Source organism: Ahaetulla prasina, chromosome 7, assembly GCF_028640845.1.
Source record: "Ahaetulla prasina isolate Xishuangbanna chromosome 7, ASM2864084v1, whole genome shotgun sequence".
Lineage (NCBI taxonomy): Eukaryota > Metazoa > Chordata > Lepidosauria > Squamata > Colubridae > Ahaetulla > Ahaetulla prasina.
This window is the reverse complement of record NC_080545.1, coordinates 36,986,155-37,010,804: the sequence shown is the minus strand read 5'-3', so window position 1 is coordinate 37,010,804 and position 24,650 is coordinate 36,986,155. Positions and strand designations below refer to the sequence as shown.

The 24,650-nt window shown below is 39.9% G+C and overlaps 1 protein-coding gene across 8 annotated transcripts in view; it reads right to left on the bottom strand.

Moving 5' to 3' along the window:
* IMMP2L (inner mitochondrial membrane peptidase subunit 2) overlaps positions 1-24,650 on the bottom strand; it is a 530,240-nt gene that overhangs the window by 192,305 nt on the left and 313,285 nt on the right. For all 8 annotated transcript variants that reach the window (XM_058190784.1, XM_058190782.1, XM_058190781.1 and 5 more), the window contains one exon: positions 7,882-7,947. In XM_058190784.1, coding sequence (XP_058046767.1) covers positions 7,882-7,947 — 66 coding nt within the window. The remainder of the gene's footprint in view (positions 1-7,881; positions 7,948-24,650) is intronic.

The following is a 24,650-nucleotide window of genomic DNA, read 5'->3' as shown; positions in this document are numbered from 1 at the left end:
ACAAGTGTTGGTGGAGTATTTCATTTTTCAGTTGCATGAAAACCGTGGGAGCCCCCTGGAGTCCAAACAGAAGTACTCGAAACTGAAAACAGCCAAGGGGACAATTGAAAGCCATTTTCCACTCATCCCCTTCCTTTATGCGAACTCTGTAGTAAGCGTCTCGTAAGTCCAATTTGGTGAAAAACTTCCCTTTCGCTAGATGGGCCAACATGTCCTTCATGAGCGGCATGGGGTATACCTTTTCGGCGCATATGGCATTTAGGTTTCTATAGTTCACTATGAGACGAAAAGAGCCATCTTTCTTTTCTCGGAACATCACCAGTGCAGCCACTCGAGGCCTAGCCTGCTGAATGAACCCACGCTCTAAATTTTTGTCTATGAGTTTGCATAACTCCCCCAATTCTTTCTGGGTCATGGGGTAAGCTTTTGGTTTTGGGAGCTTCACCCCTGGGAGTATGTCTATTGCCTATGGGGGGGGTAGTACATTCGATGCCTTTTCACTAAAGACTTCTCGTAAGTCCCAGTATTCTTTGGGAATCTTCTCCTCCCCTTCTATCCATTCTGTCATTGCCCCCATCAAGTTGTGGGGCACGGCAGGCTCCTCCCTGGTGTCCTTTTCCTCCACTTTTAGTGCTCTAGAACGAAAGCGTAAGACCCCCGTCTTCCAGTTAATATGTGGGTTCTACTTTCGGAGCCATGACAGGCCTAGCAACAGAGGCTGGTCCATCCCTGGAGCTACTATAAAGTTTAGGATCTCTCGATCTCCCATCGTCATCTCTATTGGTTCTGTTATAAAATGGGCAGGGCCTCTCCCTGCCACAGAGCCATCCGACTGGCAAAAAGCTATAGGTCTACTCAAAGTTCTTAGTTTTAGTTCCATTTTCTCTACAACCTCAGGGCTGATGATGCACCTGGTACACCCGGAGTCTAGGAGAGCTAGCATTTCCCCTTTATTTCCCGAGGAAGGGACATGCAGTTTGACTGGGATTGTCAAAGGGCCCCGTTTCCAACTCACCAGAAGGTCTTCATCGGAATCAGAAGTGGTTTCACTGTCGTCGGACACGGTCGTAGTCCCACGCTCCTCCTCGATGGGAGTGGCCTTCTTGCCAACGCCTACTCCTGCCTTTGCTGGCTCTTGCGCCTTGGTCTGATGGTTTTCATCCAGACTTTGGCCTTCTGCTTTGCCAGGGGGTCCTCAAATCTCCTCCTCAGGGCGGTCATGAAGTGATCGTAGTTTTCCAGTAAGGGGGAGTGTCCACTGTATAATGACACAAACCAGGCAGCTGCCCTTCCTGTTAGGTTTTGGGTCACGGCCCTAACCTGCGCTGCTTCCAACCAATACTCTTCCCCCCAGTCCATCATATGGTTATTCACTAACGCCAGGAACAACCCTAACTCCTTGGCATCTCCATCAAATTTGTCAGATGGGGGTGGGATTTTTGGCTTTTCTCTTCCTCTGCGCTGCCTCACTTGGCCAGCAGGTGGCGCCCGTCCTCCATCAGACTCGGCTGCCTCTGGGGAAGGGGTTTCTGGCTCTGGTTTCTCCAAAACCTCTTCACGGTGGGACACCCCCCCAGCTGCTCCCCTGGCAGTTCCTTCATCTTCATCCCCCTCTCCCCTGGAGGACCGAATAGGGAATTCATACCTTCAGTGAGCTGCTTGCCTCTCTCTCACCTCTCGGTATAGACGTAAGGCCTCATCTAACTGGAGCTTATCTCTGATTTCCTGGTCTCATCGCCAATCTAAAAGCCTCTCTTTTTTCTTTCTCCTTGTAGTCACTCCAGAAGGAAGCTCTTCGGGGTCTGGCAGACTGCCCACCCCTAACGACCATTTGGCCTTGTCCCATTTGTCTTCTAACTGTAATTGTTCCATCCATAGAGCTCCGCTTTCCTCCAGTTTAGCTTGATGCGTAGCAGTAGACATAGGGCCTCTGGTGGCTCAATGGACTATGTCTGTCTGTTATTAACACAGTTGCTTGCAATTACTGCAAGTTCAAGTCCCACCAGGCCCAAGGTTGACTCAGCCTTCCATCCTTTATAAGGTAGGTAAAATGAGGACCCAGATTGTTGGGGCAATTAAGTTGACTTTGTATATAATATACAAATGGATGAAGACTATTGCTTAACACATTGTAAGCCGCCATGAATCTTCGGAGAAGGGCGGGATATAAATTCAAATTAAAAAAAATTTCTGGTACCTCCTCAATTTCAGGGGTTGGCTGGCTTCCCATCAAAGTTTTCTTTTCGACCTCCTCGGTACTTAAATTTAAATCCTGGTTGGTCGACATGGTGGTGAGATTCAACTAAATGTCAGACTGTCTCTGATTATATTTAGGAAAGAAAACACCTTGACTTCATTTGAAAATAAAGAAAAGTACTTTTACTAAATACATCTGGAATACAGACGTGGATAGTTGAATCTGAGACAAAATATGGCCAACATCCCATATCCCCTCATTAGTCCCTCCTTCCCACAAGAGGTCAGGCAGGGCTGGGCCAATGCCAGCTCCCTCTCGCCCCCTGTGGTAAATTTCTTCTGAAGGTCTCCAACTGCTTGGCATGTCAGGAATGCAGGTTTCGTTGAAAAGCCCGCGCATCTGGTCTTCATGCTGATTTCAAACCTTTCCTCCCCCCTCCCCTTTTTTATGTCAGACGACACTCTTAAAGGGCCCTCTTCTCCTTTCCTATATAGGATAGTAATACACCTTAAGTCCACGAGCTATTGTACACTAAACATAATAACATTGCAATCTAACTACTAAATATAAAATGCACAAATAGAAATGAAGATTGGAGTGGAGGCTGACAGTTTCTCCCTGTTGGTACATTTTGCATTAATTTAATATGCCAGCAGTTGCTAATAATCCACCAAGATTTCCATGTCCCAATTATCCAAAGACACCCAAATTTTACTCAGTCCCGGAACTGTTCCTCAAAGTCCACTTAGTTTATAGTCCTCAAAATTTTCCAATTTGCACCCTCTAAGTTGTCCTCTAAGTTGTCCAAGTTGTTTAATTTTCTTCTTTCTTCTTTCGCCTTCTAGGATGTTCTATCAAATAATATTAATAATCCAGAATATCCCACCAAATTTCTCCAAATCTCATTAATACATTAGTCAAGTATTTAATTTCCAGGTTAATTTATGTTAATTATAGTCCACACTGCCTTAAAAATCTTCAAGAGACTCACCAGTTGTTTCCCAGTAGCCAGAAAAATAAATAGATATGAAATCAAAATAAAAAGGCCTCCCAGGTGTTGTTTAGCTTTCTATTTCCTTTCTTCTACTCCTTGTTTTTCTTCTGTTATCAATATCATTCTTTGTCAAGGACTTTTGGCAACTTTTCCCACCATGTCATAGTATAGTATAATATTTCACCAATAGGTAGCACCCCAGCTCTAAGTTCCAGCTTTAAACAAAACAAAAATGGAACAGCTGACTGTCAAAAGATCGAAGAAAAAAACACCCATTTTTCTTTATACAATTTCTTCCAGTAATCCAATAATATTATCCGCAAATTAAGACACTTTTCACAATACTACATGTTCCAGTTCAGGCTTTTTATATTTTAAAACTTCATAGTCTTTCATTAAAATTAGTTTCTCTTTTGGGTCTATAATCTATCTCTGTGTATTACCTTGCCACTTTCTCAGATTTTGGAGAGTCTTTTTTTTTAAAAAATATTGGGGTTTAAATCTCTAATAGAGAAGTTGAAAATCGTCTCATCCAGTTTCAATCCTCTGTTCACGAACCATTCCTCCTCATAATCTTCTTGTTCTGGTTATCACAGCTTTGTGCTGGCCATAACGGCCTTCATCTCTGCTGCTGATCAGGAGGATTTCTTTGGATCTAGCGAGGAAATTGCCATTTCCTTGTGGTCGACAAAGAGGCCCTCCTATCTTCACCACCCCTCCAAGGTGACCCCATAGGGTTTCCTGGCAAGCAGGTATCAGCTGGGTTTCGCAGAGCTTCACTATCCCATGTCTGTCTCGTTCCAATGCCAACCGGTCATATCGCTCCTACATTGTTTTAAGCTGGTAAATAAGCATCATATCAATGTAAACTAGAGGAAGCAGTAAATTAACTCCAAACCCACAGCTTCATTTTATAGCCAAACACAGAATTATAGTTAAAGAAGCCTAGATTTGTAGAATAATAATAATCCTGGCCTAAAGTTGACATGCAATTCTGTTGTTGGGAGCAATTAATTACAATTTAATGCTCACATATAAGACAAAAGTAGCTCTTCCTATTTTTTTAATCACTTTTGTGAAGAGACAGACAATGGGACAAAATTGAAAATAAACATGCAACTTAATTCCAACATAGTTTGTTAAATTAGGGTTCTTGTTCCAAATTAAAACAACTGTGACTTGTCAACTGATGAATATCTTTGCCTTAAACCCCTTTTTTCTCATTAAAAAAATAAAGAAGGTATAGATTGGTACCTTCGTTAATAATACATACCCATACGTGACCAAAAATGATGGTTGTCTGAGATACCACTCAAATTCTACTAAAAAGGTGCTAGAATACTCTCACAAAAGTCAGAGGTGACTTGGGTTTAAAGTGAATCAAAATAAAACAAAAGTGATAACCAAAAATATGATTAAGAACCAGAAAGAAAAACTAGAGGAAATAACAGGATTTGAAATTGTAAAAAAGGTTAAATATTTAGGAGTTTTTCTTACTTCATCAAATGTAAAATTGTATAAGAATAATTATGATGTGTTATGGTAAAAAATCCAGAAGGAAATGAATACTTGGAAAAAATTACAATTATCTTTGTTGGGGAGAATAGCAGCTATAAAAATGAATGTTTTGCCTAAATTCTTGTTCTTGTTTCAGACGATACCAATAATTAAGAAAGATAAAAATTTGGAAGAATGGCAGATTGGAATTAATAAATTTATATGGGAAGGGAAAAAAACAAGAGTTAAAATGAAAATAATGCAAGATACATGGGAAAGAGGAGGATTAAAAATGCCTAATTTAAAATTGTATTATGAAGCAGTTGTTCTTTCTGTAATAAGTGATTGGTTTAATTTGACGGAGGAAAGGATTTTGAATATAGAAGGTTATGATTTATTATATGGTTGGCATGCATATTTATTGTATGATAAGAAAGTAGATAAAGCTTTTAAGAATCATGTGTTGAGAATTTCTCTTCTGCGTGTCTGGAAAAAATATTATTATAAGTTAAATTATAAAATTCCTATATGGGCAAGTCCTCGGCACGCAGTAGAGAATATAAATATAGAACAGGAACAAGAAATGATTACTTATAAAGATCTTTTATATAATGAGAGGGGAAATCTACAACTAAAATCTTTGGATACATTAAAAGAAGAAGGGAGGAATTATACTTGGTTTCAGTATGGACAGTTAAAGGCTAGATGGAAAGAAGATCGGAAAATTGGTATTATTCAAAATGAAGAAAATTTGGTTAAACAAATTAGAAATCAAACCCAGGGGCATATAAAGAGATTGTATACTGTGTTGATAGAAATAGATTCTGAAAGAGATTTAATAAAGGATTGTATGATAAAATGGGCACAGAATATTCAGGAACCAATAATGTTGGAAACATGGGAAAAAATTTGGGTTAGAAATGTTAAATTTACGCAAGCGCAGAATTTAAGGGAAAATTTTTATAAGATGTTTTATAGATGGCATTTAGATCCTAAGAAATTATCATATATGTATCCAGATATGCAAGTGAAATGTTGGAGATGTAATTGTGATGATGCTACATATTTTCATGTATGGTGGACTTGTAAGAAAATTAAGTCTTTCTGGATAAGAATTTGGTGGATTATGCAGAATGTTTTGAAGAAGAAGATAAAGTTCCTAGCGCAATTTTTCCTTTTGGGAATAACAACAGACTGTACAGTGATTGAGACTAAATTGATTTTGAATTTAATAACAGCAGCAAGACTGTTGATTGGACAATATTGGAAGAAAAAAGAATTACCCACAATAGAAGAATGGATATTGAAAGTTTCCAATTTGGCTGAGATGGCTATAATCTCAGCCTTCTTGAAAGACAGTACTCCAAAAAAATATCTAAACAAATGGAAGAATTGGATTGATTATATTCAAAATAGATATCAGATTAAGAAATTTCAGATGGTCGGGACTTCCTGTTTGGCACTGTAGGTGATGGTGGTGATATTTACGATCACCAACCTCTGGATTATGTGGAATCGCTAGGACAGCTTAAATCTGCCGTCCAGCGGTTCGAAAAAACCCCTCTTCGGGAGAAGAAGAGGAGGTGAGCTGCAGGGTAGAGGTAGAACTTCCCTAAAACCCCTGAGAAAAAAGGGGTTTGAAGGGTTAAGTTCCCTCCAGCAACCTGAAGTGCTCCAGATCCAAGGATTTTTCTGCTTTGGCGGAACCAATTATCACGACCAAACGCCGAGATTTATTTTGGACAATAAAGGATTATACCGGACAGAACGAAAGTGGGAGAACTTTATGCAAGTAGCCAACCAATTCCCCGTTACTTTGTAACAAGCTTGAAAATAGCAAGAAAATGGAGGCGAATTGTTAACAAGCTAACGAGTGGAAAGTGAAAGTGATACTTTTATTGCTTGCTGTCTGCCGCTGGTAAATTGCATGTTATTTGCTACTTTAACCCCTTGCTGCCTGCTGATAGAATCTAAGGGAGATTTTTAAATATTGCTTTAAAAGACTGTGTTTTTCAGAGGTTAAGAAGATTTAAAGTGAATATTAAGTTGGAAATAAATAAATAAATAAATAATTTTATAGAAGATGGCAGCCAAACAATTAAAGTCTACTGTAACAAAGGGCTCTGGAATCTCATCAGCTAGTGCCTCTCCAGCTCATACAGCAGAGACTAGAACACTGAATTTAGAAGCGTTACAAGAGAACTTGAAGGACTTTATACAAGAAAAATTTAAAGTAATAACTGATGAGATGTCTGAAATGAAAGAGCAGATATTAGAAATTCAAGTGGGAAATAAAGAAGTTAAAGAAGGATTTGTAATTGCAGTACAAAGTTTGGCAACAAAAATTTAGGAAATATTTTGTATTAGATATATTTCTGAAGGAGAGGGGAATTGAGAGTGTGATTATGTGTGGAGTGACTAGATATTATAATTTAGGAATTATTTTGGATTATGATTGTTAGTTTTGATACCCTGCATTTTGTTCTGGGAAGTCTGGGTGGGGGGGTGGGGGTAAGGGGGAGGGGAATTGGGGGGTTGAGGGTAGAGGATGGAGTGATGGTTAATGTACAGGGATTATTGAAGATGTATAAATATAATTAATGTAGGGTCGGGTCTGCCCAGTTACCATTTTAGAACGGTGGGGAGGGAGAAAAGAGGAGAGAGTAGGAGGTAGGAAAGAGGAGGAGAGGAAGGAAGAGGGGTAGAAGAGGGAGAAGGAAGGTGTAGGGTGGAGGGAGGAGAGGATGTAGATAAGAGAAGGAGATGAAGGTCTGGAAAGTAGAAGAAGGTAGAAGAGGGAAGAGTGTTAAAAAGCGGGGTGGTGACTGGGCAAGCCCGACTAATTGTATATAACTGTACATTGGATGAGCTGTTTGATATGATTGTAAAAATAAAACTTTTTTATGAAAAAAAAAATTCAGATTGCCTTTGAATGAAGGATGTTGTTTTTGATTTTAAAGGAAGAAGTCAGATTATGTGAAAGGAAGGATTATAATTGTTTTAGATTTAAAAAATTTAATGTATTACTGTTTGTTCATTGAACTATACCTTGTGTTTGCTCCGGGAAGTCAGGGGGAGGGGGGTTTTGGAGGGAGGGGGGAAGGAGGGGGGAGGGGAGGAAAAAATTTAATTGTTGTTGTAAAACTTTTTCAGTTAAAAAAAAAAGTCAGAGGTGACAATCTATAACACTTACTTGATGATGTCCCCTTCAAGAGCAATCACTCGTTTAACGATCTTCTGTTCTGGGTTTCTTGGAGACCTAGGTTAAAAAAAAAAACAGGAGGGGCAATTATTCACTCAGCAGGGTTCTCATTGTTTTTAAAAAAATGAAGAGAAAAACCAGCCTGAAAATGAGGACTATGGAGATTTTGGTATTCTGCCTGATATTACATCTATCATTGCAGAAGTGAAGCTATTGCCATCACTGTCATTTCAGTCTACTGTGTAGAAAAGGGGACAAGAGCCAGAAAAAAAAATTAAATCCAAAGACTAAGGTAATTTATTCTCTTCTTGTTACAAAATAAATGTAGAAAATATTTACTTAAGATCAAATTAATGCCTTGTTATAGAGAATGCTGAGATGGATTCAGTTATTTAAAGATGAATTTATTACTAAATGCCAGGACAGTAGCATACATAAACATTTATGGCAGTCATTTATTTCAGAGTAAATGGAAAATTACACAATCTGATGAAGACATTTCTCTCTTAAAAACAGTTTTTAAAAAATGAAGAGAGCTCCATACTGCATGGAAAAACATAACTTGAAAAGATATGATAGTGACGGCAGTTATAAGACACTCCACTACATTAAAAAAAAAAAGAGTACAGAACCTGCCGATTATCCAACAGCTTCCTGCAATATTGATTATATAATATAATGGTCAGAAATTGGACAGATAGTCCTCATTTAGCAAATTGCTCACAGTTACAACAGCCATTCCTTGCATTTGCAACCTTCATAGGTCTATAAAGCAAAGGAAAGCTGAAGAAAGATCATAAGGACAGAGTTTCACTCAGTGATTAACAATCAAATTAACAATCAAATTGAGACGTTTGGTGACATTTGGACAAAGAGAGGGTTGAGGAGCTAGCTCTGTTCTTCACCCCTCTTTTTCTTATCTGAAAGGATACACGAAGCCCGAAGGGTAGCATGTCGGAGTGGGGATACTCGAGGAGCAGTCTGGCGATAAGCGATAAGCGATCACCAGCGTGACGTAGAGAAACCCCGTTGAGCCCATCAATCGAAAGGCCAGCATTCTCCAATGGTAGCCCTGAAGTCCTGACAGCCAGCAAAGTAGAAAGCAAGATCAAATGACAGCTCGTGGTGAAGACTAAGGAGAGGTTGATGCAAAAGAATTGCCTGAAAAGGCAGGACATTTTAACAAACAAAATAAGAGAAGATAGCAATTTGAGATATCTTCTGATTATCAGATTTCAGACTCTGAATTTGGAACTTTGAAAAACTGAGAGCCAAACACTAGTTATAAGGCTGCAAACTCTGTATTTTACTAAAGATTGACAGACATTAAGAAGCATCTGAAGTAACAGAAGTGGAGAGTGTCCATAGTGAAGAGCATTACTCAGCAACTTATCTGCATAATAAAGAAGACTGAGTTGATGGGAATTTTTGAGAGACTGAAATATTAATAAGAAATTGATAAATTGGTGATTCTTTTACTTTTGGTTTTTTGAATCTGCTAATTGATTATTTTTTCTCTTCTCCTACTGGATATAACAACTTGAATGTCTTTTGGAAACCATTATTCCATTATATACATTATAGATTTAAAGTGTAACTAATTTTAATTAGAGTTTAGTGTAAGTAATTTTGAACTATTGTTATTCAACTTACTTAACTTATTAATGTATTCTACATAAGGCTAATTAAACTAATTAAGGAATTGATTATATTTATTGCTATATACCAAGAGATTGAATTGAAGGTAATTTATTCTTATATATTGATACTTAAAACTTTAATATTTTTCTTCTCTATTTTTCCTTTTTCGGATTATTTTTTTACTTTATATATACTTTATATATATACCTATATACAACTTAGATTTCCTGACTGTTATATGTATTTATATAGCGCACTTATTAAGATTTATATTTACAACTTAAACTGTAAGCTACAGTTAATATTTATTATAAATATTATATTTATATTTGAACTGGAAAAAAGAGAGTTTCGTATAGATAGCTATTGTTAGGCATATCAACCCTCTACTTAGTTACGTACTTTACAACTACTGAATAGTTTTGTGAACATCGAGATTTATATAAATAATATAACAGCATAAAAATTTATAGCAAATATTGTACCATATTAACAGCTAATTTTTAAGAAAAATAATTGTAAGTTATTAATGTTAATTTGGGACAACGTATATAATATTCTTAAAAAACAGAAAGAGATACTAGAAGAGATGACTACTACAAACACCACAATAATAAAGACAGGAAAGAAGACCACACTAACTCTAACACCCTCAGCAACAATAGCTTCTCTGAAGACACAAAAAACAATAGAAGGAATGCTGATAGCTGAGTCACTGCTTCGAATATTAATGTTAAACCTCGCTACTTACATTGCAAGACTCAATGATTAAACTCCAAGAAATAATGATTACGAATCATTTAGAGACAAGAGCTGATACTAATGAGCTAAAAGAGGAAATGGGGAAATTAAAAGCGGAAATTAGATCAAATGATGAAAAAGCTCGATGAAAAAATAGAGTCAATTCAACAAGCATTAAAAGAATGAACACACAATAGAGAAGTAGAGAAAAGAACGGAACTATCAGAGAAGGAACTAGAAAAGTAGACCAACAAATAAAAACGGTTAGCAAAGAAATGGGAGATTCTTTGATCTATATTGAGATGGATAAAGCTGCCTCATTCCAAAATGTAGTGGAAGAAAAAGATGAAGATCTGGAATTAGTGATGGCAAAAATTCTAGCCAAAGCACTAGATAGAGATAAGGAGGAAATGTTGAAGGGAATGGACGACATTTACAGGGTCAACACGAGCTATGCAAGAAAAAACAAGCTCTCAAAAGAGGTTCACATTCAATTCACGAGGAGGAAAGTTCAGGATACAATATATAAGATATGCAGAGAAGAAGTAATAATATATAAAGGAAAAGAGATCCAGACCCTCAAGCAAATCCCGAGAAGAGTATGAGAGCAGAGAAGGGATTATAAATTCCTGGCTAAGCACTTGAACAAATGAGATATTCTGTTCCAATGGCTGATTCCAGAAGGGATGCTGGTCACTTGGGAAGAAATGATAATTAAAATAGACACTCTGGAAAAAGCACAGGAACTTTATGAGCAACTTGGTGGGGTCGGAAGACCAAAGCAGCAGAGAAGATCTAGATCAACAACAAGAAAGAGAAGAGCCTAAGATACCGATCAGAACAGAAAGGGAAATAAGAGCAATCAGAAGACAAAAAATGAGATACAATTAGGGTTATGGAAAAAGAGGTGAAACTTTTAACATAAATGGACTAAACTCAACGACAAAAAGTAAAAGAACTTTGGCAAACTTAATAAAACAAAATATAGATATTATATGTTTACAGGAAACATAATATATGTAGGTATATAATATATACTATAACATATACCTAAAATATATGTAGAAATGACTAAAGAATTAAATTTAATAGATATATGGAGAACACTAAACCCAGAAAAGAGACAATTTACTTTCTATTCGAACCCCCATCAGTCATGGTCACATATCAACATGGTTTGGATGAGTGGAGAATTAGCAGAAAAAATGACAGAATTATTTATTTATTTATTTATTTATTTATTTATTTATTTATTTATTATATTTGTATACCGCCGTTCTCCCGAAGGACTCAGGGTGGTTCACAGCCTTTAAAAACCAAAATACATATAATACAGATTAAAAACAGTATAAAAAATTAATTTGATAAATGGCCTAAACATTTTAAATACGATTAAAAACCCCATTTAAAACCCCAATTTAAAACTATGTTCAAGCTAGTACTGCACGTCGAAACAACAACATCTTCAGCTCGTGGCGGAAGGTCCGGAGGTCGGGGAGTTGACGAAGCCCCAGAGGCAGCTCGTTCCAGAGGGCAGGAGCCCCCACAGAGAAGGCCCTTCCCCTGGAGGTCACCAGCCGACATTGTTTGGCTGACGGTATCCAAAGGAGGTCCTCTCTGTGAGAGCACACTGGTCAGTGTGAGGCTACTGGTGGCAGTAGGCGGTCCCGTAAATACCCCGCTCCTAAGCCATGGAGCGCTTTAAAGGTGATAACAAGCACCTTGAATTGGACCCGGAAGACCACCGGGAGCCAGTGCAGATTGCGCAGGAGAGATGTTACATGGGAGCCGCAAGGTGCTCCCTCTATCAGCCGCGCAGCCGCATTCTGGACCAGTTGAAGCCTCCGGGTACCCTTCAAGGGGAGCCCCATGTAGACAGCGTTGCAGTAGTCCAGGTGGGATGTAACAAGGGCATGAGTGACTGTGCATAAGGAAGCCTGGTCCAGAAAGGGGCACAACTGGCATATCAGGCTAACCTGATAAAAAACTCCCCTGTTGACGGCCATCATATGTTCTTCTAAAGACAGCCGTACATCCAGGAGGACGCCCAGATTGCGAGCCCTCTCCATGGGGGCCAACAACTCGCCCCCAACGGTCAGGGATGGAGTTAGCTGACTGTACTGGGCTGCCGGCATCCACAGCCACTCAGTCTTGGTGGGATTGAGCCTGAGTCTGTTTCTTCCCATCCAGACCTGTACCGCCTCCAGACACTGGGACATCACTTCAACAGCCTCGTTGGGGTGGTTAGGGGTGGAAATATACAGCTGTGTATCATCAGCGTATAGATGACAACTCACCCCAAAACCATGGATAATCTCACCCAGCGGCTTCATATAGATTTTGAACAGAAGAGGCGAGAGAACTGACCCTTGCGGCACCCCACATAAGAGGCGCCTCGGGGCCAATCTCTGCCCTCCTGTCAACACCGTCCGCGACCGGTCGGAGAGGTAGGAGGAGAACCACCGATGAACGGTGCCCTCCACTCCAAGTCCCCTGAGCCGGCGCAGCAGGATATGATGGTCGATGGTATCAAAAGCCGCTGAGAGATCTAGTAGGACCAGGACAAAGGAACAACCTCTGTCCCAAGCCCTCCAGAGATCATCAACCAATGCAACCAAGGCCATTTCCGTGCTGTAACCAGGCCGGAAACCGGACTGGAACGGATCAAAATAGACAGTTTCATCCAGGTACTGGGGTAACTGTTGTGCAACCACACTCTCAACAACCTTCGCCACAAAACAAAGGTTGGAGACAGGACGGTAATTTGCTAAAATAGCTGGATCCAGGGAAGGCTTCTTGAGGAGGGGCCTCACCACCGCCTCTTTCAAGGCGGTAGGGAAGACACCCTCCATAAAAGAAGCATTAACAATTCCCTGGAGCCAGCCTCGTGTAACCTCCTGGGTGGCCAATACCAGCCAGGAGGGACACGGATCCAGTAAACATGTGGTCGCATTCAGTCCCCCTAGTATTCTGTCCATGTCCTCAGGAGCCATAGAATCAAACTCATCCCAGATAGTAACCCCAAGACCTGCCTCTCCCACCCCGCCCGGATCTACCCAATCTGTGTCCAAACCTTCCCAAATCTGAGCGATTTTATCAAACAGATATTGTCCAAACTCCTCAGCACCGCCCTGTAAGGGATCCTCCACCGCTCCCTGGTGAAGGAGCGAGCGGGTCACCCTAAACAGGACGGCTGGGCGGTTATCTGCTGATGCAATGAGAGTGGAAAAATATTCCCGTTTTGCCACCCTCATTGCCACTAGATAGGTCCGAATTTGAGACCTAACTAGTGTCCGGTCAGATTCGAAGCGGCTGGCCCTCCAGATACTCTCTAGGCATCTTCGGTGCTTCATCTCTCTCAGCCCCTTGGAATACCAAGGGGCTAATTGAGATCGGCACCGGGTCAGAGGCCGCAAAGGCACGATGCGATCTAGAGCACCAGCCGCCGCCCGGTCCCAGGTGGCGACTAGAGCTCCAGCCGAGCCGTGGGCTAAATCCTCAGGGAATGGCCCAAGCTCCATTTGGAACCTCTCTGGGTCCATCAGGCGCCTGGGATGGAACCAACGAGTCGGTTCCATCTCCCTGCGGCGGGGGTCGGCGGTTCGAAAGTCCGCTGAAGGAGTGAATGGTCTGACCATGACAGGGGTCTAATAACTAACTCCCCTAACTCCAGATCATTCAACCACTGTCCAGAGACAAAAATCAAGTCCAGAGTGTTTCCCCCAATGGGATTGGGACCATTCACTAACTGGGTCAGGTCCAAGGCCGTCATGGAAGCCATGAACTCCCGAGCCGACATGGATGCCACCCCCTCTGACGGCAAATTGAAATCCCCCATGACCATAAGCCTGGGGGTCTCCACCGCCGTTCCGGCAATCACATCCAGTAGCTTGGGCAGGGTTTCTGTCACACAGCAAGGAGCCAGATACGTGATCAGTAAACCCACCTGCATCCCCAGGCCCCATTTCACAAGGAGGGAGTCACATCCGGCTATCTGTGGCACAGTAATCTCCCTCGGCTCTAGACTCTCATTAATAATAACCGCCACCCCCCCACCCTTACCATGGGCCCTCGCCTGATGGAATGCACGGAAACCTGGTGGGCATATTTCTACCAGGGGAACCCCTCCTTCCGTGCCCAACCAGGTCTCCAAAATGCCTATCAGGTCCGCGCCCCCCTCCTGTATAAGATCAGAGATGAGGGGGGCTTTATTTACAACGGACCTGGCATTGCATAACATCAGACGAAGGCCCAGCCTCTGGGGATTTAAGCCACTCGGGGAACGGAAAATGACCAGGGGACCGGAGTGTGCAATCGCTCGTAGATAGCGACTGCGTACTCCCCGAACCTGATATGGGGCCCCACGTCCGCCATACCTGCCCCTCCCACTTACCGTGCAGATGAAACCGCCCTCATGGCCTTGAGCTCTAGCCTCCTCTTCCACCTCCGAACCGACGATGTCTATTCCGCGAGCCTTCACAGGATCTAGCAGTGGCCCTGATAGGTGTCCCCCTAAACCTATCTTCGCCATCCCACCCCTCCCCATGGTTAAATTATTTAAAAATTTACTATAGCACAAATTTAAAAAGCCCCTAAGCCTCCTCTTAGCAGCATGCCACCTCTCGGGATTCCAAAATCCATCATCAAGGTAGGCCCTCGATAAGTAGAAATCTTACCGAACTTGTGGGCAGACCACAAGCCACTCAGAATTAATTGGAAGGGGAAAAAAAATGGATGCTAGACTCCCAACTATTGAAAGATGAGGAATTGATTAAGAAAATTAAGGAAGAACTAATTTTTTATTTTAAAGGAAACAATAACCAATATACAACAACCCAAAACTTGCGGGATACTATGAAAGCTGTTATACGGGAATTATAATATCCTATGTTGCAAAAAAGAACAGAGAAAAATATGCCAAACAAAACAATGTACTTCAAACAATCAAAAAATTAGAGACAGGGGCGTCGCTGGCGTCGCAGTGAAACCGCATGCAAGTTCGAGCTCCAGACTTGTAACCGATGTTTTTTTGCCACAACAGTCTGTTTTTTGGACCTCACTGTCCCGAATCACTGGACAGTGATCATGTAGGGCACTTCCTGCGGGTCTCAGGGATACCGCAAAATCCCCGACTGACCCAGGAGAAGCCCTTTTTCATGACAATCTATTCCAGCCTTGGTTGTCAAAGCTGGGACAGCTTCGGAATGGAAGAGTGGAAGGAAACATGCTGACAGGTGTGAGAAACTATTATTTAGTAGACTTTGCAAAACCATCCTAAGGTTGGAAAGAATAAAAAATAGTTAAAAATAATAATATTTGAATGGTGGATTAAAAATGTTTTGAGAAATTATTTCTTTTTAAATGTTGAAATTTTTTGAAATCTTTTTTTTTCTTTTTCTTTGAGAGTGTCTCCATCTTGGACTGGGTGAAGGGAAATTTTTTGTTTTTACTGTTTTTGGATTTAACTCTTTAGGGAAAGTTTTATTTTTGCTCTTTGGTTGCTAATATTAATTGCTATGATGACAAATTAATTTTTAATTTTTTTAAAAAACAATTCTTTCTGTGAGATCCGTTTTCTTTCTTTTTAGGCTTTTTTTAAGAGGGTAAAGGAGGAGTGAATGGGAGAAGGGAGAGGCAAAGGACTGCCATCTATTTTTATATATATACATAAGTTGGATTCCTACTGTTGCAAGAGAATTGTTACATAGTTATATTATCTCCCTAGGGCTTTAACCTTGAGATACAGTGTTGCTTTCTGAAATACTGAGAGAGAACACTGAGGGTTGTTTATTCAGGTGTTCTATTATAAACTGCTAATGGAATAAGCCTGTAAGGGAAGGGAAGAAGGCAAGGGAAAAAGCCTCTTCTGTGTTTTTTTTTCTTTGAATGAAATTGTGGAAAGAGTTTAAAGAGACAATAATAAAAAAAATTATTTTTTTGTGCCCTTCCTTCCAATTTTATTTTATTTTTCGCTTTCCCCCCATATTTTCACTCTTGGATTCTTTTAAATTTTTGCATATTTGTTTTTCTTGTTTTTTTATCATTTTTTATTTATTTTTTATTCTTCCCCCCCCCCCTCCCATTTGGATTAAGACACGGAAGAGTCTGAAGGATTTTTTTTTTCTATTACTGATTTGGATTACAATTTGGACTTTCTGTATTTGCATTTTTATACATAAAAAATGAGTAGAAAAGGAACAACACATGGCACAGCGACTCCAGACCCCTCTTCCTCTTCATCAGGATCTCAAAGAACAATACATTCGATGCTTATACAGGAAAAAGAGAAGGACAAAGAAGCTTCTCTTCATCTTATTTTAGAGGGGATCCAAAAATTGCAAGTGGAAGTAGAACAGGTTAAGCAAAGAACAGATGAAAAAGTTGACCAGATGTTGAAACACTATGAGGACAGACTTCAAAAAGTTGAAGAGAGAGGAACAAAGAGATAAAAAAATTCAAAATATTGACAGTAGACTGGAAGAGATGGAAAAAGATAAAACTGTTGCTTTAGGCTGGGAGATTGATAGAGCAGAATTTTTTCTTAGATTTCAAAATATAGAGGAAGAGAAAGGTGAGAACTTGGCAGATAAAATGGCAGGAATTTTGGCTGAATTGCTAGGAATTAGCAAGGAAAAGGCACTTGATGGTATTGATGAGATTTTCAGAGTACACACAAGATACGCAACAAGAAATAATCTTCCTAGAGAAGTTCACATAAGATTTACTAAAAAATCATTTAAAGCACAAATCTTACAAACAGCAAGGGACAAAACTTTGAAATATAAAGGCAAAGAAATTATTGTATTGAAACAAGTCCCAAGAAGGGTAAGAGAATTAAGAAGACAATATCAATTTCTGTCTAAGATATTACTGCAGAAAGGCATGAATTATAGATGGTTGGCACCAGAGGGCTTACTGTTTACATGGCAACAGCAAAAATACAGAATAAACACAATAAATAAAGCCAAGGATTTTTATGCAGAATTTTTTAAAGAGAGAGGAGATACAAGCATTGAAGTTTCACTGATTGAATTACAGGAGTCAGAGTTATTAGCCCTGCTTGTGAAAGAAAGTGGTGCTGTGGGTGGTGAGGTTGAAGTTAAGCCACGTCAAGAACCTAGATCTACCAGAGCGATAAATCATAACTATAAAGTATAGAAATGGAAGAGAGAAAATGGATATCAATAAACATAAATGGATTAAATTCAGCTATTAAGAGGAGGAAAACATTTCACAAATTAGAAAAATTGAAATTGGATATAATACGTTCGCAGGAAGTACACATTAAAAAACAGCATGAACAATTATTAATACAACCTCACTACCACAATGTAAGAAAAGAGGTGTAGCCATACATACATACATACATACATACATACATACATACATACATACGACACTTAGGGCAAATTTAATATACTCAGTTGAGAATGGAAGAATTTTGATGTTGGAAATAACAGATGACAATACAAAAATACTTCTAATAGCAATATATGCTCCTAATGAAAATCAAGAAGAGTTCTATAAAAAACTGTATAGGAAGATTGTTGAATTGGACTGTGAAAATACTTGTATCCTTGGTGATTTTAATGGTGTAGTTGATATAAAGTTGGACAACACAAAAAACAACCAGGCAAAATAGAAAGACCCTCCCGAAATCTTTCTTCAAAATGGTAGAGGAATTGAATTTAAAGGATGTGTGGAGAGAAAGGAATCAAGAGAATAGGCAATACACTTTTTATTCAAATAGACACTTGTCATGGTCTAGAATAGATACGATAATGATAATTGTCATGGTCTAGAATAGATATGAAATTTAAATAATAAATAAATAAATAAATAAATAAATAAATAAATAAATAAATATGATATGAATGACAACAGAAATTAGTCTCAACATAAGAAAAATTGACATAGAATATGCAGAACCATTGACATTTGGTCTAAAACCCAACAAGAAAGACACAGACTTCAGAGGATAATTAGAACTGCAGAAAAAATAATTGCTACCAACCTGCCTTCCATTGAGGACCTGTATACTGCACGAATCAAGAAGAGGGCCGTGAAAATATTTACAGATCCCTCACATCCTGGACATAAACTGTTTCAACTCCTACCCTCAAAACGACGCTATAGAGCACTGCACACCAGAACAACTAGACACAAGAACATTTTTTTCCCGAAGGCCATCACTCTGCCAAACAAATAATTCCCTCAACACTGTCAAACTATTTACTAAATCTGCACTACTATTAATCTTCTCATCGTTCCCATCACCAATCTCTTTCCACTTATGACTGTATGACTGTAACTTTGTTGCTGGTAATCCTTATGATTTATATTGATATATTGACCATCATTTGTATTGTAAATGTTGTATCTTGATGAAGGTATCTTTTCTTTTATGTACACTGAGAGCATATGCACCAAGACAAATTCCTTGTGTGTCCAATCACACTTGGCCAATAAAAAATTCTATTCTATTCTATTCTATTCTATTCTATTCTATTCTATTCTATTCTATTCTATTCTATTCTATTCTATGATGTTGATATGGAAAGGCCAAAGGAAAAGATCTAGATGGACTTTAAATACGATGATTTTAAAAGACAAAAAACTTGTACAAAGAATAGAGAAGGAACTGACCTTTTTCTTTAAAGAAAATAAAAAGGAAGATACCTCAATTCAAAATTGTTGGGATACAATGAAAGCTTATGTAAGAGGTTTGATGATAGTCTATGTAGGGAAAAGGAACTGTAAGAAAAAACAAACTTTTAGAATACTAGAAAATGAGTATAGGAAATGGTAACAAGAACTACAAATATTTCCAGAGAGAAAAAATATTAAAATGAGAATGGATTTAATTAAACATAAAATGGATTTGGTTAGAGGGAGTGGCCAGCGTCGCGGGTGAAATGGTCGTAAACCCCAATGTCTCTGGGGTTTGCGCCGATATCCCCCTGCCCAGGGGGTCCGTCCAAATTTTGGATTGGACCATAGCTGCCTTGAAGGGGCAGCGAAGAGTGGGGGAGCCGCCGGAGTGAACGGGGAGATGGCAAACTCCCCTTAGCTCTGGATCTTTCCCCCCAACCCAGCAGGGAGGAATGCAGCGCCATAGTCCATCATGGCAGCTGCACCAAAGCCGTAGTGATCACAAGATCGAGTAGGAAGGACAAGCATTAAGAAACAAATTGTTGAAGTCGGGTGAGTTATGATCCAACTAAGAAATAGTTTTTAAAAAGGCACAAGCCTTGGAAAGAACTTTTAAATTGGTGGCTAATTGAGCAATAAGTGGACGTGGAAGAAACTAATTAAGAGAATACACATTCTGGAAGTAAAAGAACAGAGACAGGGCTTGCAATGGAAATAGAGCCCCAATTGAATAAGGAAAAGAAAGTAAATTCTTTTTTTTTAAACTAAGCACGGTTTGGAGATCCCTAGAAGTTTTAACGGACTATATTGGAAATTAAGAAATAAAAGAAAAGAATAAAATAAGTTATTGAACTGTTTTTAAGCGAAAAGCTCAAATTCCTCTTTTCTAAATCTATGGAATACTAAAGATAAAAATAGGAGATAAGAATTTGAAAGACAAATAAGTTGAAGAAGACAATTAAAATAGAAAAAAAATGAAGGAACCTCCACTTACCAAAACTTCTGAGAACAAAGGAACTTTGTTACCAAAATGGTTACTTACTATTTGTGAGCTGTAACTGTTTCAAAAGGAGACATCTAGAGGCAGAGGAAGACAGCTAGAGTCAAATAGTTTTCTTGTGACTATTTCCATGAAGATTGGTGTTGCTGGGACTACACAACAGTTTTAGAGGAGAGTTACAGATGGTGTGTCTTTGGATTACAAAATTAAGCGGAGAACTTTTTATTTAAGCAAGATTTCCAGAAGCAAAGAAAGACTGTAAGAATGGAATAGCGGTGTTAGATTGCCTCTGATCAATGCTTAAGAAAGAATGACCCTGACTCCATTTGATTATAGAGATCAGTAGCTTTTACTAAGCACGTCAGATTGCAATAGAAGCAAAGCTTAAACTGGAAATAGATATGGCTTACAGATACATTTCCCCTTATTCAGCCCTCCTCTCTCCAAAGGTCAAACAGTTCTAGTTCATTGTCCAAGCTACTAAATATTGGATTTTATTTCTGTTTTCTAAGGATCTCCTTAACCTCAAAATGTTGTTCCCCTTCTATGAGGATAGGTACAGGGGGTTTGGTAGGCTTAGCTCTAATAGGGGAGGTGTGTTCAGGTTTCAGTAAGTTAACCTGAAAAACTGGGTGAATTCTTCTCAAGGTTTTTGGTAGTTCTAATTCAGTGGTTCTCAACCTTTATAGTGCTGCGACCCCTTTAATACAATTCCCCACAATGTGGTGACCCCTTTAATACAATTCCCCATGATGTGGTGACCCCAACCATAAAATTATTTTCGTTTTGAATTTATCACGCCGGAAGCCATATTGGCTAGCGATCTGAACTGCTTGCGATTGCCTTGAGGACGGAGGCATTAAAGCGGAGACTCCTCCCCTATTAAGTTTATTGTGCCTGAAGCCAGATTAGGCTAGTGGTTGGGAGTGATTGCAGCTGGCTTGAGAGGGAGACATCAGAGCAAAGATTTCTCTCTTTTTTAATTCATCGCGCCTAAAGCCAAATTCGGCTAGCGATTTGAAGAGCTTGCAGCTGGCTTGTGGAGTCAACCATTGGAGTGCGATTCTTCGACTCGCAAGTATACTTCCCATATTTCTGATGGTCTTAGGCGACCCCTGGCAAATCGTCATTCGACCCCCAACGGGGTCCCGACCCACAGGTTGAGAACCGCTGTTCTAGTTGAACAGTCACTGGATTAATAATTCTCACAATGGGGAAAGGTCCCAGATTCTTTGATTTTTGTGTTGTTTGTAAATATTTAGTGGACAGGTAAATTTTATCTCCGACTTGGTACTTCTTCTCAGGAGCCCTTTTTTTATCAGCTTGTTTCTTGTGCAAGCGATGCGCATCATCAATAGCCTTGCGAGTTATTTTCCAAGCACTCTGTATTTGCTCTATCCATTCAGCCAGTGACGAAATAGAAGGTCTCTCTCGGAAGTTCTGGGATGGGGACAAACTCTTGACCAGAAGCCACTTTGAATGGAGTGAAACCCGTGCTACTATGAACTGAGTTATTATAAGCCATTTCAGCAAAAGGTAGTAAGTCAGCCCAATTATCTTGTTGATAATTAATGTAACATCTGAGATACTGTTCCAGTACCAAGTTCGAGCGTTCACAAGATCCATTAGTTTGAGGATGGTGGGAGGAGCTTAACCCCTGGGCAGAGCCAAGGAGTCGTAAAAACTCTTTCCAGAATTGGGAAGTGAATTGCACTCCTCGGTCTGAGATAATACATTCACGGACCCCATGTAACCTGTAGATGTGCTATAGAAACAATTTTGCCAAGGTTTTAGCTGAGGGTATTTTAGGACATGGGATGAAATGCACTTGTTTGGAAAACAAATCTGTCACTACCCAGATTATGGTATGGCCCCCACTCTCGGGCAATTCTACTATGAAGTCCATGGATATTTCTTTCCATGGTCCTGGGCAAGCAACTGTTTGGAGCAGTCCTGGAGGTTTTCCTGTCTTTTTGCCGCCGCACACACAGTACAACTTGCTACGTACGATTCAATGTCTTTTTTAAGTCCTAGCCACCAGAATTGCCTTTTCAGAAGCTGCAAGGTTTTCACAAACCCAACGTGTCCAGCCATCTTAGCATCATGGCAGCACTGAAGTATGGTCTCCCTTGCTGATGCTGGGACATAGAGTTTCGCCCCCACCCAGGCCAGTCCATCATGGAGGGTACATTCATGGAAATGGGCTAAGAACCAGTCGTCTGTGTCCAAGGCTTCCTTCAACACCTTGAGATCATCTGGTAGTGTTAGATCGGTTTATGCTTGGGTTCGGGTAATGGCCGGGGAAGCTAGTTGTTGAACCGGAAGTATTGGCCGCGCCACTTCTGTGCGAGCACTATTGTACTGAGGCAAGTGGGAAAGGGCATCTGCCAGGAAGTTCTTGCCCCCCAGAATGTATCACAAGGAGAAGTTCAAATTGTTAAAGTATTTGGCCCATTGAGCTTGCTTTGGCAATAGTTTTCTGGGAGTTTTCAGGGCCTCTAAGTTTTTAGGATCAGTCCACCCTTCAAAAGGGTGTTTGGCTCCCTCCAAGAATTGCCTCCACGTTTGGAGAGCCCAGTGTATCACAAAAGCTTCTTTCTCCCAGATGACCCATCTCCTTTCTGCTTCAGTGAGTTTTCGAGATGTGTACGCACAAGGCTGAAGTTCTTCTTTAGCATTGTATTGAAGTAAAACAGTTCCCACTGCTACATCACTAGCATCTGCTTGAATTATGAATGGGGACTCTATGACAGGGTGTTTGAGGACAGGTTCAGCAGCAAAGAGTCATTTTAATTTTTCAAAGGCGGCTTGACATTCCATTGACCACTTTAGTGGTATGGATGGTTTGGGGTTTGTATTCCCTTTTGTTTTCAGGAGATTGGTGATTGGCAGGGCAATGTCCGCAAACGAGGGAATGAACTGGCGATAGAAATTGGCAAAACCCAAGAAATTCTGCAACTGTTTGCGGGTACGAGGGGATACCCACTCTAGTACTGCTTGGATTTTTGCAGGATCCATTTCCAAACCCTCAGAGGAAATACGGTATCCCAAGTAGTCGATTTTGTCAGCCATCTTCCTGGCTTTTGGCATGTTCAAAATGTATCTGTTTCGTTGCCTTAAGCTTTTGGGCCATTTCCTCCTGGGAGAGCAAATTTATTTTATCTTTAGTCAGATCCCTTTCTTCTCTAATTCTCTTATCTGGGGAGGTCTGCATTTTACACTCTAATTCTTCCAATTTCTTTTGTAAATCCAATTGTTGTCTTCTTTTTTCTCTATTTCTCCTTGTCCCATATGCAATCGTCAGGCCTCTGACATAAGCCTTGGTTGTATCCCAAAGGTTCTGTAGAGTCGTGTTCTCATTTAAATTTTCCTTCAGGAAGAAATCCAGTTCTTTTCCCATCCATTCAATACACTTTTTTTCTTTTATCACTTTTTGATTCATGGTCCTTCTTCCTCTTGGTTTAGATCTTCCTCTCCATTTTAGTGTCAGTGGGTTATGGTCCGCCCATATATTAGTTGTTATTTCTACTTCCTCTATATTTTTATTTAAGTCCAAATCCATCCAAATCGTATCTATTCTGGACCATGAATCATGTGGGTTCGAGTAAAAAGTATATTGTTTTTTCGTGTGGATTCCGTTCCCTCCAAATATCTTTTATTTTTTTTTATTTTTTTATAAAAAAGTTTTATCTTTACACATTCATATCCAACTCATCCAATGTATAGTCATATGCAATTAGTCGGGCTTGCCCAGTCACCACCCCCTCCTTTTAACTCTCTTCCCTCTTCTACCTTCTTCTACTTTCCAGACCTTCCTCCCCTTCTCTTATCTACATCCTCTCCTCCCTCCACCCTACACCTTCCTCCTCCCTCTTCTACCTTTCTTCCTTTCTCTTCTCCCTCTTCTACTCTCTCCTCCTTTCTCCCTCCCCACCATTCTAAAATGGTAGCTGGGCAGACCCGACCCTACATTAATTATATTTATACATCTTCAATAATCCCTGTACATTAACCATCACTTCATCCTCTACCCTCATCCCCCAGTTCCCTCCACCTTACCCCCCACCCACCCCGACTTCCCAGAACAAAATGCAGGGTATCAAAACTAACAGTCATAATCCAAAATAAATCTTAAATTATAATCTCTAGTCACTCCACACATAATCACACTCTCAATTCCCCTCTCCTTCAAAGATATATCTAATACAGAATATTTCCTAAATTTACTCATATGCTATTCGATATTTTTTTATCTGACACTTATTATTTATTTATTTATTTATTTATTTATTTATTTATTTATTTATTTATTTATTTATTTATTATATTTCTTTACCGCCCTTCTCCCGAAGGACTCAGGGTGGTTCACAGCCAGTAAAAGACAAAATACATATAATACAAATTAAAAACTATATTAAAAAACTGATTCGATTAATGGTCTAAAATTTTTTAAATACAATTAAAACCCCGTTTAAAACCCCTAATTCAAAACCCGGTTTAAAACTATGTTCAAGCTAGTCCTGCACGTCGAAACAACAGTGTCTTCAGCTCGCGGCGGAAAGTCCGGAGTTCAGGGAGTTGACGAAGCCCCGGTGGCAGCACATTCCAGAGGGCGGGAGCCCCCACAGAGAAGGCCCTCCCCCTAGAGGTCGCCAGCCGACATTGTTTGGCTTACACTATCTGGAGGAGGCCCTCTCTGTGAGAGCGCACTGGTCGGTGTGAGGCT